This window comes from Coturnix japonica, chromosome 28, assembly GCF_054131305.1.
Source record: "Coturnix japonica strain WE chromosome 28, WE-NBRP24, whole genome shotgun sequence".
Lineage (NCBI taxonomy): Eukaryota > Metazoa > Chordata > Aves > Galliformes > Phasianidae > Coturnix > Coturnix japonica.
In genome coordinates this window covers 1,980,847-1,998,989 of record NC_140690.1, presented here as the reverse complement: position 1 = coordinate 1,998,989, position 18,143 = coordinate 1,980,847, and the positions used below count along the sequence as shown (strand labels likewise).

The 18,143-nt window shown below is 45.8% G+C and overlaps 1 protein-coding gene and 1 long non-coding RNA gene across 2 annotated transcripts; both read right to left on the bottom strand.

The window, feature by feature from the left end:
- Positions 1–7,287: 7,287 nt before the first annotated feature.
- LOC146756033 (uncharacterized) lies at positions 7,288–8,565 on the bottom strand. The gene is made up of 2 exons (XR_014937683.1): positions 8,287–8,565; positions 7,288–7,404 (listed from the first exon to the last, which is right to left on the bottom strand). It is a non-coding gene; the product is annotated as an uncharacterized LOC146756033 (long non-coding RNA).
- A 139-nt stretch (positions 8,566–8,704) lies between these two features.
- LOC146756032 (uncharacterized) lies at positions 8,705–17,704 on the bottom strand. The gene is made up of 6 exons (XM_085524773.1): positions 17,680–17,704; positions 13,790–13,920; positions 13,013–13,266; positions 11,389–11,507; positions 10,727–10,825; positions 8,705–9,052 (listed from the first exon to the last, which is right to left on the bottom strand). Exons 1-6 carry the CDS (start codon positions 17,702–17,704, stop codon positions 8,841–8,843), a joined length of 840 nt encoding a protein of 279 aa, XP_085380899.1. The 3' UTR covers positions 8,705–8,840.
- Between the last annotated feature and the right edge of the window lie 439 nt (positions 17,705–18,143).

Below are 18,143 nucleotides of genomic sequence, written 5' to 3'. Positions count from 1 at the left end.
CAGGAGCTGCTAAGGGGCACATGTGGGTCAGATCTATGAGGCAGGGGCTGAGGTGGGTCAGATCTACGGAACAGGTGCTGCTGTGGGGCTTATGTGGGTCAGATCTATAGGGAAGGAGCTGCTGTGGGGCTGGTGTGGGTCAGATCAATGGGGCAGGAGCTGCTGCGGGTCTGATGTGGGTCAGATCTATGGGGCAGGAGCTGGTGTGGGGCTGATTTGGGTCAGATCTATGGGGCAGGAGCTGCTGTGGGGTAGTTGTGGGTCAGATCTATGGGGCAGGATCTGCTCTGGGGCACATGTGAGTGAGATCTATGGGGCAGGAGCTGCTGTGGGGTAGATGTTGGTCAGATCTATGGGGCAGGAGTAGCTGTGGGGCATATGTGAGTCAGATGTATGGGGCAGGAGCTGCTGTAGTGCAGATGTGGGTCAGAACTATGGGGCAGGAGCTGCTGTGGGGTAGTTGTGGGTCAGATCTATCGGGCAGTATCTGCTCTGGGGCACATGTGAGTGAGATCTATGGGGCAGGAGCTGCTGTAGTGCAGATGTGGGTCAGATCTATGGGGCAGGAGCTCCTGTGGGGCACATGTATATCAGATCTTTGGGGCAGGAGCAGTTGTGGGGATGATGTGTGTCAGATCTACGGAACAGGTGCTGCTGTGGGTTTATGTGGGTCAGATCTATAGGGAAGGAGCTGCTGTGGAGCTGATGTTGGTCAGATCTGTGGGACAGGAGCTGCTGTGTGGCTCATGTGGTTGAGATCTATGGGGCAGGAGCTGCTGTGGGGTAGATGTGGGTCAGATCTATGGGACTGGAGCTGCTGTGGGTCTGATGGGGGCTAGATCTATGGGGCAGGAGCTGCTGTGGGGGTGATGTGTGTCAGATCTATGGGTCAGGAGATGCTATGGCGCTGATGTTGGTAAGATATATGGGGCAGGAGCTGCTGTGGGGTAGATGTGGGTCTGATCTATGGGGCAGGAGCTGTTGTGGGTCCGATGTGGGTCAGATCTATGGGGCGGGAGCTGTTCTGGGGCAGATGTGGGTCAGATCTATGTGGCAGGAGCAGCTGTCGGTCAGATCTATGGGGTTGGAGCTCCTAAGGGGCAGATGTGGGTCGGATCTATGGGGCAGGAGATGCTGTGGGGCTGATGTGGGTCAGATCTATGGGGCAGGAGCTGTTGTGTGGCTGATGAGGGTCAGATCTATTGGGCAGGAGCTGCTGTGGTGCTGATGTGGGTCAGATCTATGGGGCAGTTGCTGCTGTGGGGCAGTCGTTGGTCAGATCTATGGGAGAGGTGCTGCTGTCGTGCTGATGTGGGTCAGATCAATTTGGCAGGAGCTGCTGTGTGTCAGATGTGGGTCAGATCTATGGGGCAGGAACAGCTGTGGTGCTGATATGGGTCAGATCTATGGGGCTGGAGCTGCTGTGGGGCAGATCTGTGGGACAGGAGCTGCTCTGGGGTAGATGTGGGTCGGATCTATGGGGCTGGAGCTGCTGTGGTGCTGATATGGGTCAGATCTATGGGGCTGGAGCTGCTGTGTGGCTGATGGGGATTAGATCACAGAATCACAGAATCGAAGAATCACAGAATGACCCAGGTTGGAAGGGACCTCATGGATCATGAAGAACAAACCCCCCTGCCTGGCAGGGCCACCAAACATACACCTTTACTAGATCAGGTTGCCCAGGGCCCTGTCCAACCTGGCCCTGAACACCCCCAAGGATGGGGCATCCACAACCTCCCTGGGCAGCCCGTTCCAGGGCCTAACCACTCTCCTAGTAAACAACTTTCCCCCTAACATCCAACCTAAATCTTCCCTCTTTCAACATAAATCAGTTTCCTCTAGTCCTGCTATTATCAGCCCTTTCCAAGAGTTTACTCCCCTCCTGGCAGTAAGTTCCCTTCAGGTACTGAAAGGCTGCAATGAGGTCACCCCGCAACCTTCTCTTCTCCAGGCCGAACAAACCCAACTCCCTCAGCCTGTCCTCATAGGGGAGGTGCTCCAGCCCCCTGATCATCTTCGTGACCCTCCTCTGGGCCCCTTCCAACAGCTCCATGTCTTTTTTGTACTGAGGGCTCCACACCTGGACACGGTACAACAGATGGGGCCTCACAAGAGCAGAGTAGAGAGGGACGATCACCTCCCTATCCCTGCTGACCACCCCTCTCCTGATGGAGCCCAGGATCCCATTTGCTTTCCGGGCTGCCAGAGCGCACTGCTGGCTCATGTTAAGTTTCTCATCCATCAGGACCCCCAGGTCCTTCTCTGCCGAGCTGCTCTCAAGAACCACTCCTCCCAGCCTGTACAGGTGCCTGGGGTTCTTCCAACCTAAGTGCAAAACCTTGCACTTTGCCGTGTTGAACCTCATTAGGTTCACTCAGGCCCACCTTTCAAGCCTGTCAAGGTCCCTCTGAATGGCATTCCTTCAACTGCACCACTCAGCTTAGTGTCATCATGCACACACACCCATGTGGACAAATTCTGTATAATCATCTCCTCACTCTGGTGATCAAATCTCCCCGAAGAAGGATCCTGCAGCTCCACCATGACACCTTCTGAGGAAGAGGACCTTTGGTGAAGAAAAGAGCACTTGGGCAGTATGAGTCTCCAAGCACATGTGCTTCGTGTCTCCAGGCTGCTGCTGAGACCCAAAGGTGCTGTAAATCCATATAACTACCTTCACTTTTGCAGTATGACTGAATTAGGCACAGAAATATGGATAAAAGAGGCATTAAAATCAGAGCAGTTGGCCTTCAAGGCACACAGCTTTCAAAATGGCTTGGAGAGCAGAGCAAACTCTTTGCAAGTAACTATTACCACACAGTTCCATTTGGCTAAGTCAAAACATGTGCATTCTATTCGAATATGATGAGCTTTACATGCAGTTTATAACTGTAAAAAGGTATGTTTCAACTTGGGGAGAGGGGAGCTGTGGTGAGAGCCATGGTTTGGAATCCTTCAGGGCCAGCATGCTTATCTGTGAGTCTGAGGGAGACGCCTCCAGGCCAAAGAAGGTGCTACAGAGAGAAAGGTTTGACACAAATGGTTTTATTTGACTGCTAGAGACAAATGAGTAGGAAGAAGCTATGATTTCTTTGCTGACTGCTGGTAAATCAGAACTGCAGACTGTAGGAGAGCTTAAAGGAGCAGTAGTAGGAGTGTGAATGAATGCTCTCTGTTCTGCACTAAGATGGATGTGTGACCAGCATGACATACCAATCTTCCACTCCCAAATCATGCTTTCCTGGAGGGCCTTCAAAACACTCTCACTGAGCCAAAAAAGACACTTTCTGGGCAGGGAAGGTCCCCAGAATGCCCATAGCCCCACCTGAGCACCTGACACTGGCACTCTGTGCCTGCCTCACTGAGCCTCTTTGTATTTTCACCTCTGCCCAGCATCATGTAGAAGGGCTGCCAAGGGCTGTGTGCCTGCGTGCTCCCCTTGTGACAGCATTGTGTTGTAGGTGCCAACAAAGGGAAAGCACGGACAGTGCAAAGTAGCTGATAATTGCATTAAATGGGACTGTTTTGGCAGCACTTTGATTGTGTGCTGAACATACTTACATGGATCTTCATTAATTTAGGGGCTAAAGAGAGGCTGCAGCTCATTGCACAACATTCAGAGGTTCCCTCCCACATGCAAACGCATCTTTTGAAAAGCCAAGCCTTGATCTCGTTTGAGGTACCTTAGAAAATGTAACTGCAGTGGATCTGCTGAAGCTGAATTACTTGTGGAGAGAACATATTACATGTCTTCCCTTAGATCTAGTCACTAGTTATCTCACATGTGCTGTTGTATTAGACAGAAAAAGCACAAAATGGTGTACTTCCTCTTGTTCCAAAGGAAGTGACAGTCGTTATTCTTTCCAGCAAATCTAATTGCATCAATTGTTTCTCACACAATACTCACAATTAAGGTTTCCAAAAGAACAGCTAAACTATAAAGCAGAGGGGAGCTGTTATTCACAGGTGTTGGATTAGATCTAATTTATGAGTGTAGCAGAAGCTACTTAGATGCGGGTGCTTAAAGCACATTCCTTCCTCCTATATTCTGAAAGAATACTTAGACCACTCAAGGATATTTCAATACCCTGAGCTTTTCCTGGAAATGCTTGAATATGGCGTAGGCAAACGAGAGATAAAGGAGAATCTTATAGCACAGGCAGATGACTAATGATGGTGCAAGCCATAAAAAAACACAGGACTGCTAACAAGGGAATGGAGATCAGCTGAGTAACCAAAAGAACAGGGTTTCAAATATTCATTTTTACACAAATGCAATTGTGATAGAGTAGGTGCATTATTCCGAGGGAAGGCAGAAAGTGAGATAGAGTAAAAGCTCTGCACTGTGCTGGTCACAGCACATTCAGCATTTTGCAAGCAGCTCCCAGCTGCATAGAATTGAGCAACACACCCATGAGCAGCCCACAGCACTGGAGGTGCTGCTGCCCTGCTGTCACCTACAGGTTGTGCTTAAAAGTACTACTATATGTGAATACTTATGCTGCAGCTCTCTCCAGCTCCTCCAGATCTGAGCAAGACTGGATCAAAGAAGGGTAAGGTGCCCTGTTTTTTGAGGCAGCAAGGTTTTTTATTCATAGGGGAAAAGAGGTGTAGTCCAACATGAACATGTGCCTCTAAAATCGTTGTCAGTCTTCAAGGGAGGGAGCTGGAATTTCATCTGATTAATTTTTCCCCACTCTCAGTTCTCAGGAGGGTCACCGGCTGAGGAACTGGCAAAACTCTTTTCCCATTTTGTTTTCAACCTTTACCTTTTGTCAGCTCACTCTGCATCTTCTAGATCCCAGCCACCCCCAGTTTCCAAACACACCACCTTCTCACCCATCCTCTGCTCATACATGAGGTACCGCCAGCTGATGTTTATTCAGCTCAGAGAACAGCAGCGTATCTAACGGTCTTTAGTTATTAACACAAAAATCTTACCATGTGCTCACACCAAGACAATCTGGTACCATCACCCTTTCAGGTCATGCAGCAAAGCACTTGTTTGACTGCTTTTGAAAGATTCTTTTTCTTGCACTATCCCCTCAATACTCTTCATGTTATCTAGATGAGAACAAGCCACATCTGCTTACATCTCCTTCCAGATGTAACAGCCCTGGCAATCCTAAGGCATACTTCCTGATTGCACTGCTGCAACCAGCATTACACATACAGTATTGCATAATGTAGCCAAGTGTGGGAACAACCACACAGCCACAGGCAAGCTGTCACCTCAAAAGGAAAGTTCGTTCATGTTTTTCATGGCGCTGGGACTGCAGAGTGCATAAGTGAATTCAACATTCTCTGTATTATTACCAGAATTCAACAGGGATGGAACCTTTACAGCACAAATAATTTTGTTTGAGCACAGGCTTTGAAGACTATAAACTATTTGACCATTGCACGAGTTAGAAAATAAATTCTAAGTCTTGAAATATTCTCTACATACTTAGGAGTAAAATGCCCTACATTTTGAGCAGTTCTGTTGGCAACACTGTGAGGTTGCTACCTCTGGCTTTGCACGTGCTCTTGAACCAGGAGGAGGATCTGTGCTCTTGTCCCCTTAGAGAGCATTTGTGCTTTTTCTCATGAGTTTCCATTCTTTCCATGCTAAAGAGGGAAGGTGATGTGCCTGTAAACATGTTGTAGTTTAAACCTTCTGGTGCTGCACGCAGGTGCTGTGGGAGGGATTACCTTGTTTGTGGCAGTCTGGGCTGGGGGTGTGTTTGTGTGAAGATCTGCAAGGTGATATTTGCTCCTCCCAGACTTCTTATGGGACATGCACGCATGCAAGCAAATATGTAAAAGAAAACCCACTTCAGGTGTGTTGCATTGCTCCAAAGGAGTGTAAGAAAGGAAAACACCAGTTACATAATAGAAGTATTCTCAAGAAGGAATTGTTTAATCACAAACACCTTTCAGTCTTAATAAAACTAAATTAGATCTTCTCTAACAGATCAGCATTTTATCCACAGTTGTTATACACACAAAAAAAGAGAAAAAAGTAGATTATCGTTTTAAAATGTAGCATTGCTATTATAAAAGAAAGGCTGGATGTTCTGCTGGTACAGCTTCTCCCTCACAGTTTAGCATTAAACTGTGTCAGCATCTTCTCTAGCTTCAATGCTAGTGCCATGTTACCTTTAATCCTTAATTTTCCTGACATGAAGGCCATGGTTGGCTTTAGTTTACCTAAAAAGAAGACACAGAATCATCAGGAAAAGGAAAGGAACTGGAGATTGCGATATCATATAGTAGTTACTTTGCTACCAAGTTCTACTGTAAAAGCATCAGAAAAGAGGTTCAACAGATTGACTGGATGCTTTCTGAAGCTACGCTCTGAAAAGTTCAATAGCTACTGAACAAAGCAGTAGATATTTTTATTATAAAATCATGGACTCACAGAGTGACTTACGTTGGAAGGGAATTTAAAGGCCATGCACTTCCAGCTACAGCTCATCCAATTCCAAGACCACAAAGAGAGGTGAGCCTGTCAGCTCATCCATCAGCAAGATGTTTCCTGCCACCAGTAGCTGCCTCAGTTCTGCCAAACCCGTTTGTTACTCACCAGTGAACATCTTCACAAAGTCGCCACTCGACATGCTCATCACAACATCAGCTGCTGCAGGAGGCTTCCCAAACCCAGCACTCCCACTGCTGGTTTTCAGGTCAAGGTACCAAGTGCCTCCTTCATCACCTGAGTGGAACAGGGAGAACCTGTGGCAGCACCACAAGGACTGATGTGCCCTGCCCTTTGCTACCCCCGCCTGCTTTTCTCTCCCATCTTCGTGCTAGACGTGCTGGAGGTGCTGTGCCAGAAGCTGCCCCGCGCTCTCTGTGCAGACAAGGTCAGCCCCAGCAGATGCCCCACAGTGCCACAGTGTCAGGGGACAAGGCAGTGGCTGCTGGTGGAGCTGGAGGCAGCAGGGGTTTGGAACAGAACTACCATGCTGACCCTGTGCAGCACGGCCAGCAGGGTGACACAGCAGAAATGAAACACCAGGAAAACACACCACAGTCCCCAAAAGAGCAGCACATGCTGCTGATGCAGAAAGCATCTCCCTGTGACAACAGCAGCAGGGTAAATCCCACATGTGCTGAAGTTGGCTCTGAAAGGCAGCATCTTATAGAGCACACCCAAAGATGTCCCTGTTCCTAGACCAGTTATAAAAGACAAGTATTTACATGTGAAAATACAGACTGACTCTTGCTAGAAAAGTGAGCATTTGAGAATTTTACAAGTGATGGTCTTACCTGACAATTCAAACTGAAAGACGCCCTGCGTGGATTTCACTATTTCTTTATTGAGTTCTCCCTGAATAACTCTGAATGTTTCTGCAACAGGCCCCGCTGAAGCTGATTCTTTATTAAGCTTGGCTCCACCTGATGCCTGTGAAGCACCTAAAAGAAACAGATGGATTCTCTGTAAAATGCTGGAACGCTCTATCTCACTTATCTTTCTAAGAATATATATGTTTTCAGCAGTTCTTCTGCAAAAGCTTCTAAGGTGTGAATCAATTCACTACTTTAATCAGCAACTTTCTACACTGCAGTGAATGTGCTCATTTAACATTAAGAAAGAGCATTTGCAATTTATAAGGCATGTAATGCTTAGCAGCCCCTAAAAGCCATGCAGAAGGTCAGTGTATCAGGAAATAATTATTCTACTCAGTGAATTGCTACTGTGTTGGAGATCTGGGCAGTTGGCAGTATCAGTTCCTGGCAGAAAAGTCTAAGTGCGCACTCACAAATAGTATTTTCAAGGGAACTGGGCTCTTTTCAAACTTAGCCTCTTTCTTTCCTATATTTGTTTTGGCACTCCTATAAAACATATTCAGTATTCCTATTTGCCCTCCAATAGAAACATCACTATTCTGAAAAAGTGAACCTGATGCTTTTGTAAAAAAACAACTTCTCTATTTCATCTTGTAGACATTCACATCATGTACGACTGTGAGAACTTCATGTAGGAATAGAAGCTTCTCAAGTTCTCACACTGCAAGAAAGATGTAACACTCCTGCAAAATATGCTGATTGCTTGTGATTTTTTTACAGCAATATTTACTCATAATCTTCATACCACTTAACTCTGGTGGTAAAAAGCAAAAAGGTTGTTCAAAACAAGGTGCTGATTATGAACTGTGAAAGTTGCAGACACTAAAGTCACTTCCATAAATCAAACAGCCCAAATACAAGAGATTTTGCCACATAGCTTGAATGTAGTCCAAAAGTAACTTGAAATAGAGGAGGCATTCATTATCATCACAAATAATCGACATGTACATGCAGAGGTTGCCCTTCCACGGCCTTCTGATTATGTGGCTGTCATGTCAGTTTCAGCATCCAAGAAGAAGTCAGGCATCAGGGGGTGACCTAAAGGGGAGTTGAACAATAACAGTAAGCCCAAGTAAGGGTGAACAGCACAAACAGGAATCCATTCTGAAGGCAACAGCACCTCAATTTACCAGTAAATGAACTACAGGTTGAAAAAAGACAAGGTGACATGTTTAGGTTCTGGTACATTTAAAATCAGACCCAGAAGCCTCTTACAAATTCAGTCAGAAACATCTGAAGATGAAGAAACACTATCTCACTATTTGGTAAATAGTAATACATGCGCTTGTGGTGCAGGTCTATTTTCTTTTTGCTAATGGGTTTAAAATATATATATATATATATATATTTATATAGGCATTGATTATTAGAGCCTCAGTGGACTATTATGTGCTTTCCCAGAATCCACATTCTCAAACGTGAGGCAAAGCATCTTTTGACTGAGTCAAAGGAATATATCCATATTCCCCATATGGCCTTCCTTCCTTCGCAAACTTCTCATTTTAAAGATCTCTTTTGCCTGGTGCAATTGCATAGACATCAAAATCCTTAACGCCTTCTTCTCTCAGTAGAACTTCATCAATAATGAAGTTTCCAGTGAAAGTTTTCGGCTTTGTTAAAATGCAATATGCAGCATCTGCAATTATGTCAGTTTTTCTGCACTGCTTCTCTATTCCGGATCCTCCCAGCATATCCATAGCAGCTGTATGTATGGCTGGAAAATTCAGAGGACAGGAAATTACAAGTTTAACACTAATGACATCACATACTCATCTCTTTGGCAAATGCATAAACTTTATTCTCCTCTCACATGAAAGTAAATCATGAGAAGACTAAACTGTGAAATACCATCAACCAGCGAAGAATGGTCAACCAGCAAACAATCCTCAAAGTGTAAAGATTCCCTTACTTGAAAAGTATTAAAGGAACCAAAAGAGGAATAAAGGGAAGAACTCCTTGTAATATTCATATTATTCAATGCTTCTATCAATACTTTCCACACAAAGACTTCCTCTGGCTTTATTTAGGACATGAAAAACTAACAGGACAACTATCTTTCTCAAAGTGAATGTGCATCAGCAATTAACATTTTCTGCAGCCATTACCATACTGAAAATCTCAATTTTAGCCCCACAATAACTTGTGAGATAACAAAGTGACTCTAAGTTAAAGATGAGAAACCCAATAGCACAAACTCAAACTTTTCCTGGCTTATGCTCCTCTACTTTCACATTACAGCCAATTATTATTGTTCTAAATATAGCAAAACTATGGGCAAAGACTGATATGAAAAACCATCTACTGTCCTGCAATCTGCACATCCTTCCATCTATTTCATACAAAGTGCTGCTGGTTTTCCATTAATTCATACATACAGCATCTTCCACTTTGACCCTGCAGTACCTCTACTACTCATTCACACTCTTACATCCTTTTGGCAGGCTACCTCTTTCACTTTTAGTTAAATCGAGAGCTCATAACATCCCACTATCAGCATATTTTCTTGTTTCAAGGAGCTGGATGAACCAATAGAACCATCCTAGCACAGTGTTAATCTCCAGCATTGAAGCTGATCACATATATATGATGTTCTTTAAATTAAAAACTTTGTAATTGTAATGTAGATAACTACAGAAGTCACCTCTCTCACTCTCTAAAGTAGTTAACTTTTGTTTTGGCAGATAAACCTTTCAAAACAACATTTTTCTTCCTAGACTGAACATTACAAACTTTTATACTTCAGAACATGAACAGTTTTCATCAAGGAAACACCAATACATACAAATTTTGAAAGCTCACTTGCTGCTTCTAATGCTTTCAAGACACTGGTCTCTTTGTTCAGCAGCTACCAAACCTTCAACAGCAGCCCTGGTCCTCACTGACCCATGGACAATAAACTGGAGCTAGTATAAGATGGGCACACCAAGTTATTTTTCTGCTATGCGGCCCTTCAGTGTGCTGTGACTTGCAAGAAGTGTTGGATGGTTGTGTGAAGAAGCAATTGATTTCCCACTCAGCCAAAACTTTTTTTTTTTACATCTACAGAGGTACATATCTTGTCAGCTTCATCTATTTCCTGGCAATCTAACTAGCTGGGGATTCTAAATATTGACATAAATGTCCAATACTACTCAGGGATGGTGTGCAAACCAAAGTTTGAGTCATGTTGAAAGGAGCAGTGACAAGACAGGAGAAAAAGCAGAATGTGCTCAGGCTGAAGGCAAGTTTAAGTGAAAACAGGAAGGCAACAGTGAGAACTAGGAAAGAAAGCCAATACCCACACAACATCTTTGATCACAAAAAAATACACAGAAGTGCTCGGTGTTCTGAATCAGTCCTAAATAAGACCACCTGTATAGGACAAAACACAACAATTCAAAATAATCACCTGTTTTAGGCCATAAAGCATTGACAGCAACTTCTCCTTTAAATTCTTCTGCCATTCCCAAGACACACATGGACATGCCATATTTACAAATTGTGTAGGCTACAAAAAGCACACAAAAATCCCATATTTAGTAGGATACATATTTAGTCTACACATAGAATTTTACTTTTGAAGGATGTAAGTCACGGAAAAATCAACTTTCTGGGGTCAAAGCATCATCTTCCTAGAGTACAGAAACTCTCCCAGCTCCTACCACCCCCTTCAGATACAAACTGACCCTTTTACATGAGTATTGAATTGGGGAGGGAAAAAAAAAAGGAAAAAAGCACGTTGTAAATCCTTTTTGTATACTCTGAGAAGGGGGTGTTGCAGAGAAGGAACATGGACCTGCAAGAGGAGTTTAACCATGTTCCAAGTGTTGAAGTTTAAAAGATAATCCACAGGTTTAAGATGAGCAACATATGTTCTAGCCCAAAGACGCAATTGGGGCCTCCTTCACTCCTCAAAGATGATTTCTATTTAAAAAGACAGCAATGAGCTTTATCGCTACCAAATCAAATGTGGAAGCATAGAGAAAAAAAGATTTTGCCTTCCTATCTCTATTGGGAATAGAAAACATGGTGTAGTATTAAGAAATCCTATGAAAAACTCTTAACTCTTACCTGCAGAACCTTCTTGGAAATATAAGCCTTTCACCACCACTGAAGACTTTTTGTACAATAATCCAAGGCTGCCCACAACAGAACTGCTGCATTCTCCAAAAGCAGAAAAGGAGTGACTTCTAAAAACAACAAAACCAACCAATTCTAACGTTTTGATACTCAGTGCAGCTCTCTGTAATTCTTTTGGCCCTCTGAACACAGAGGACCAGTAGCTCAACACGCTGTAAAGGCAAAGTCCAGGATCACAATCCCAATGCAGGGTGCCAAAGACAAGAGCCAAAAATCAGATTTTCAAAAATGACCATGATTTTCCTTAAGGCTTTCACAGTAAAACTCAGTTTGCAAGTAACTGCATTTAACCCAATAAATCCCCACAAGTCTGTCCAACCAACCAGCAGGCTGACACAGCTGTGCAAACGACTTGTGACTGAGCCCCTGTGTACAAAGGTGTCACACAGAGTGGAAGCACCAGTGAGATAAAAAGGAACTGGGAATATTGCATGAGCATTTCAGCACAGTGTGAGGAGAACCAAAGTTCACCTGCAGCTGAGACTTGCAAGGGAAGCCAGTGGCAACTTGTTTATCTGCTATAATGTGGGTAGGAAGAGCATGAACAAGGGAAAGGCGTTGCTGAGTGGCATGGGTGATTCAGTGAGAGCAGACACTGGTAGTGCCTTGCTTAGGAACATGGTTTACCAGGACATGAGAAACTAGCCATAGATGAGAGGTAATCTTAGAACTTGGAAGGTTGGAAAAGACAATATAGTCCAACCTTCAACCCATCCCCACTATGGCCACTAAACCATGTCCTTCAGTGCCACATCTAAACCCTTCCTGAACATCACCAGGGATGGTGACTTCACCACTTCCCTGGGCAGCATGTTCCAATGCATCATCAATCTCAGTAGGTAAAATCAAGCCTGGTGAACCTGATTGACTTCTGTGATAGAATGAAAGGATTTGAGGCCAAAGTGATAACAGCTGACACCATTCACATTAGCAAGGCTTTCATTACCATCTCTCAAAATACTTTTGTATCCAAGTAAATACATAATAGTCTGGATGGTTGAACAGCCTAAGGGGTAAGAGAAATGTTAACTGGACAGGTTCAGGGAGTTAGAATCATGCAGGTGGGCTCCTTTTGCAGCAGGCACGGCCGCAACCAGGGCAGCCCACAGGCTGCACCGTGGGCGCTTTCTGCACTCGTACAGGATCTCATGACTACTGCTTGCAACACACAGGAACGAATAAGGTCAACGTATGTCCCCGTTCATTAGCAGCGCAGAAATAACGCCGCAGCAGTCACTCAATTCAGATTCCACAGCACACCCACAGCCGCACTTTGCCCTCCGGACGTGCACACAGCTCAGCCCGTGAGCAAACAGCACCGAGCGGGACTCCGGGTCCGACCCAGCCGCTCCGGGGCCACCGTGCCCGGCCGCGGCCTCCACCCCGCGTCCCATCGCCCTCAAGGGGCTGCGGAGCACGCGTCTGTCCCTCCGCCCGGCCCCGGCCCCGGCCCCGGCCCCGGCCCCGGCCCCGGCCCCAGCTCTGCCCCGGCAGCTCCTGTGGCTCGGAGCTCGCGGCCCCGCCGAAGGAAGGAGGAAAGCCCAGGTCGCCTTACCCAGTGTTGGGCAGCATGGCGGCACGGCCATTGGGCGGCTGTCGGCTCGGCACGGGACGCGCTCCCCGCTCACACCGCCCTCCGCGCAGCCGCGGCCCGGGGAGCCGGGCGGAGCCAGGGCCGAGCGGGGCGGGATGAGGGGCGGGTGATGGAAGTATCGGGATGAGTTCCCTGCGGGAGTACACCTCGTTCAACCAAGCCAAAGCCTTGCACGTTTTCACTGACAAAATTAAAATCGCATCTGAGATCTCGCCCTCAAGGAAAGGACTGAATGACCAAACTGAAGTGACAACTGAAACGATTTATTATTGAAACAACCTGTCCTTATAACTATCGGTCTATCCACTACCACCTCGGGCCACTATGCGGGCGCCGACATGACCCCACTGCAGGGCGCTCACTCGTCATCTTCATCACTGTCATCTTCATCGGTGCGCAGCCAGCAGCCTTCCTCTACCCAGACAGAGCTGGTGAAAGGTGGGCGCTGCGGGTCCTCCCAAGGCTCCCACTCCTCTGGCATCACCGTGACTTCATGCTGTATGTTCACCGTGAGCGATAAGGAGTGGAAAAGCAGGCCGGCCTCAGGAGCACGCTGCTCTTGCTCTCTTGGGCGCCAGGGAAGTTCCTGCAGCGCTGGGTTGCGTGGCAAGCTGTCTCCCATGTAAGATGAAGCGGTGAACGACAAGGAAGTACAAATGTCTCCAGGGCTCCAGCCGCTGTTTGGTGGCAGCAGGGACGGGTCCAGAGGCTGGTTCATTCCCCAAGCTGCTGCAGCACGCATTGGCCGGCTGTGAGAGGCTCGAGCTCGGCTTCGGCTGCGGTTTCTCCTTCGGCGCTTGGGAGGCCGGGGTCCCCTGGCTGCAGCCGCCTGGGTGCCGGCTGCCGGACCCGCTGCCTGCAGGCAGCCCCTGCGGGAGCAGGAGCAGCAGCAGCAGCAGGAGCAGCAGCAGGGGCCCGTCTCGGCTCTCCTTCTCCGGGCAGATCTCGGCCTGCGCTGCTCGAGGAGCCGAGAGCTCTCTCCTCCGAAGTCTGGGTTCCAGTTGACGAGAGGCTGCAAAAGGCAAAGGAGAAGAGTCAGTTGTTATCACCTTGCGCTTGAAAGACAGCAAGGTACAGGAGATTTTCAATTGCTAAAGACGGACATGGGAGTGAGCAGCATCACGAGCCGATCCTTGACCACCTCTTGCAGGGTGGGAGCGTCTTTGCTCAGTCCAATTGAAGTTTGTCCTTGCAGACATTTCTGCGACAAAGCGGTTTTCGCTGTGCCACTCGGCAAGTGAAATCCTTCTGAACACCCTGGGGGTTCTGATGGGGTGTCATTGTGATGGCACGTGTTTGTGATGGGGGCTTCGGCCACTCCCAACATGGAGTCACAATGATCACCCCAAGGTGATGCCCAGCCCTTTTCACCAGAGCTGTGCTCTGTCCTTTCATCCCCATCTTGTCTCAATGCAGTGCTGCTTATAAATCAGATTATAAATCAGATATAATTCCATGGGCTTTTCTGAACTCTCATGATCTGCAAACAAGAAGAGAGCAAGAGTTTCTACTGCTTTGTCCAGTATTTAATGAAATGTTCATCTCTGATCTGTGGTTTCATCTCAGTTGAAAGCTGGTTCTTTTTTTGCCTGTTTAAATGTACAAAGTATTTGTTGAGCGAGGGTCAAATCGCAGCTTTTACAATGTTGAGTTCTGGCCATGTTTTGGATCTGTGATATCCACATTTACTGCCATTCAAATCATTCCTCAGTTCCCTTCAGCAAAACTTTGGAACAGAGCAATTAAACATGAGGCAAAGTGACAAAAAGCAAAACATAAAACACATACATAAAAATGTTATTCAACAAGTAAAGTAACTGTCATGGGTTACCCCTCAGCTGTACCTTCAGAAATGGCCTGGAAAAGCACATTCTTTTTCAGTCAGTCAGCCTCCTTGATGATGATTCTCTTTCTTCTTATTTAGAGACTTAAAGCCATCCCTGTCTTTCCTCACATGGCTTCCTAACATTGCATCTGTGTTAGGAAAGCTGGGATTTAAATGTGATGCAGTATTTGAAATGAGGCTGGAAAAGGTGCTGCCTTCAAACCTTGGGAGGAAAGCATTACTAACAGAATATTGGCCTCTCATACCACGCATCTACAAAATGCCCGTCCTCATTTTGACTTGACATGGTGTAAGCATGAATAAGATGTGGATCTCTAAGAGAAGACGTAACTAAATCCTGCTGCAATGCCCAGCAAGGAGAACATTTTTTCTGTAATGACTGTGTATAATGACTCAAAGAGAAGACATATAACAGTATTTCTTTATGTTTTGTGGATAATACTTCTTTTGGTTTTCACCTTTTCTGCAGATAGCAAACTGCCCTCTGTTACTGTGAGATGTATGCCACCTAACTGAACGTGATTTTGCTGGAGATGCATCCAGAGCAGAACAAAGCTGTCTCTGGCTGCCCCCTGTGTTTTCCCCTCTCCATTAAAGCAGTAGTTCATCCTGTGGGATGAAAGCTTACTGTGCTGCCCTGGGGGATAGTGATTGTGAATGGCAACTGTGTCAGGGCTGTGTCTGGCTGCTTGTGTGGTTGTACACATGTTTAGAGGGGAGAGAGGACAGGACTGTCATATCCATATATAAGCCATTATGGATTCGAGCCCAATGGAACAAGAAATTCTGTAGCAATAGACAAGGAAAAACAGAAAGATGGAATCTTTGTTTTCTGATGATGTGTTTATGCTATACTGCTTATCCAGGGATGAGCATGTGTCCTAGAGGCAGCATCATGGGAACATAGACAGGTATCCCACCACCTTCCACTCAGGTCCTCAGTGCTGTGCTGTGGGATATTGTGGGAGCTGATGGTGCTGACTATGAGGTGTACTTGATCCTTGCATGACAAACTTTCATGTGGTGCCATTCTTGGACTTTATGCTCTAAACAGACAAGGCTGAACAATGTGCCAGTCTGCTCTGCACTGGAAGGACAAACCCCACAGTGGGTGCTAAAATTCTTCTGGACATTTGCATTCCACAGGATTTTTACATGAGTGTAGAAATGCTCTGCTTATAAATCCGTTCCTCAGGTCACAGCTTTTGTAAAAAAGAAGTGACTAAACAAACTTGTTGCCCTGTTATCAGAAACTGAAGAAAAACTTCAGATTCTTTTACTGGCCGTTCCAGTTAATAAGAAAACCAGCTCTAAGGCCTGTGTAAAATACAGGCGCTATCTGCATGGTGCTGAAGGTAATGAACGACGCTGATCGCTAACTGTACCAAGAAGAAAAGGTAAGCTCAGCCTTCAAGTCCCCACGGGCTCTGTTTCGATGACCTCTTTCATTTCATCAGCTCCACTGGCACGTTTTTTTCCCAGCCTGAGTAGGGAAAAATCCAGCTATGTGTGTGTGCCAGCAGAGGGAGCGCTCAGCACACGAGATTGAATCACGGAATATCCCGATTTGGAAGGGGCTCTCAAGGATCATAGAACCACAGAATAGTTGGGTTGGAAGGGACCTCAGGGCCCACCCAACCCCTGCCATGGGAGCGCTGCTACCCAGCAGGTCAGGTTAGAACAGGGCCATCCAACCTGGCTGACCCCTTTACTTTAACCCTTTGAGGCTGAGCTGTCAGCCCATGGTTCACCCATATTTTGCCTGGATTTTATTTATTGTGGTGGTGGCCCAAATGTGGTTTGACTCCCCACCCCCAGTTTCTTTTAAGGCTAGGGCCCCTACTTGTTCTTAGGCTCGTGGCTGGATTCTCTGACACACACTGAGAGAGCTTGACATGCATTTACTACATATTTCCTACATTTAAAGTCAATGATTGACGGGATTAACAGACTACAAGCTGTGAAAGCTGAAAGGAATGAGGGTTTATTTAAAGCAATCAGTAGATAAAGCTTATCTTTGTTATAGGTAACATTCCTTTTCCATCAGTAACTCAGTGGTGCAAATGTAAGCTGAAAAGTAGAGAAACAAAATCTGTCCCTCTCAAAGAACTAGCATAGATTTCTCACAACTTATAAGCCAATATGATAAACTGAAAAGGCTAGATTTTTTATTTCTCTACTCATTGGTGTTTCTGCACATCTCATTATTTAAAGGGACTCTTCCTTGCTCAAGTATGATGGTCTTCTGAGTTCCCAACCTGAAGTCATGGCTGTGTGGTACCCTCCTGCACCAGCTCTGCTTTGGGGTCTGGCAGTTCCTTCTGTAACTGCCTCCTGCCATTCCCACCTGGAGATTATGCTAAAGAATGGAGAGGGAACTTTGCAAATGAGTGAGGACAGTAGCACAGCACCTCCTGAGAAAGGCTTACTTCCACAGACTTTTATTGGTGGGCTGCACACATCAGCTTGATGTTACCTTAAGGAAATGAGAAAGTGAAGAGAAGGGACAACTGCACAGTAGACAGCCAAGAAACAAAGCCATGTAGTCCCCAGAGGATTTTCTTCTCCAGTGTCAGCAAGTAGTAAGGATGAGGAAGGTGACAATAACTCTTCTTGTCAGACTTTTCCCTCTGTTAGCAAGGGAAAATGAGGAAGAAAAGTGTATGCATTTCCTCCATAGCAGAATAAAGCTTAAGCAAGGCAACCTCTGTGCAGGAAAACAAAAAAAATCTTCTCTTGTATTTCCTTAATGTGAACAGTACCTTCTAGCTTTCCCCCTTACTTTCTCCCACTGATAGGAACCACATGGCATGGGCACTAGGTTGTGGAACACACCTTTTTCATCAATGGATGAAGTTTTATCAGGGTGGAGGATAACTGCCACATCATTATTTCCAGTTGTAATCTTTGTCCTAAGGGTGTGTTAGCATGTGTGGGATATGGTACTGGGAGACTACAGAGCACAAAGTTCTGGATCTTTTTTCCCTATAAATATGAACTGTACTCCATAAAAACGCTTTGTCCAGAAGGTTGTTGTCAGCTATTTCTTCATAAGCTGAGAGCTTGCTTTTTTATTATTATTAATTTTTGTTTTTATTTATTTATTTATTTATTGGGAGGGGGGAGGGGGAAAGAAAGCATTAATGTGATATGGGGGAATGCAGAGATTCAGACTTTGGAGTAAAAGGAGAATACTGAAGGCCACATCTATTCACCAAAAACCACATCTCTCAGAACTCCAAGTTT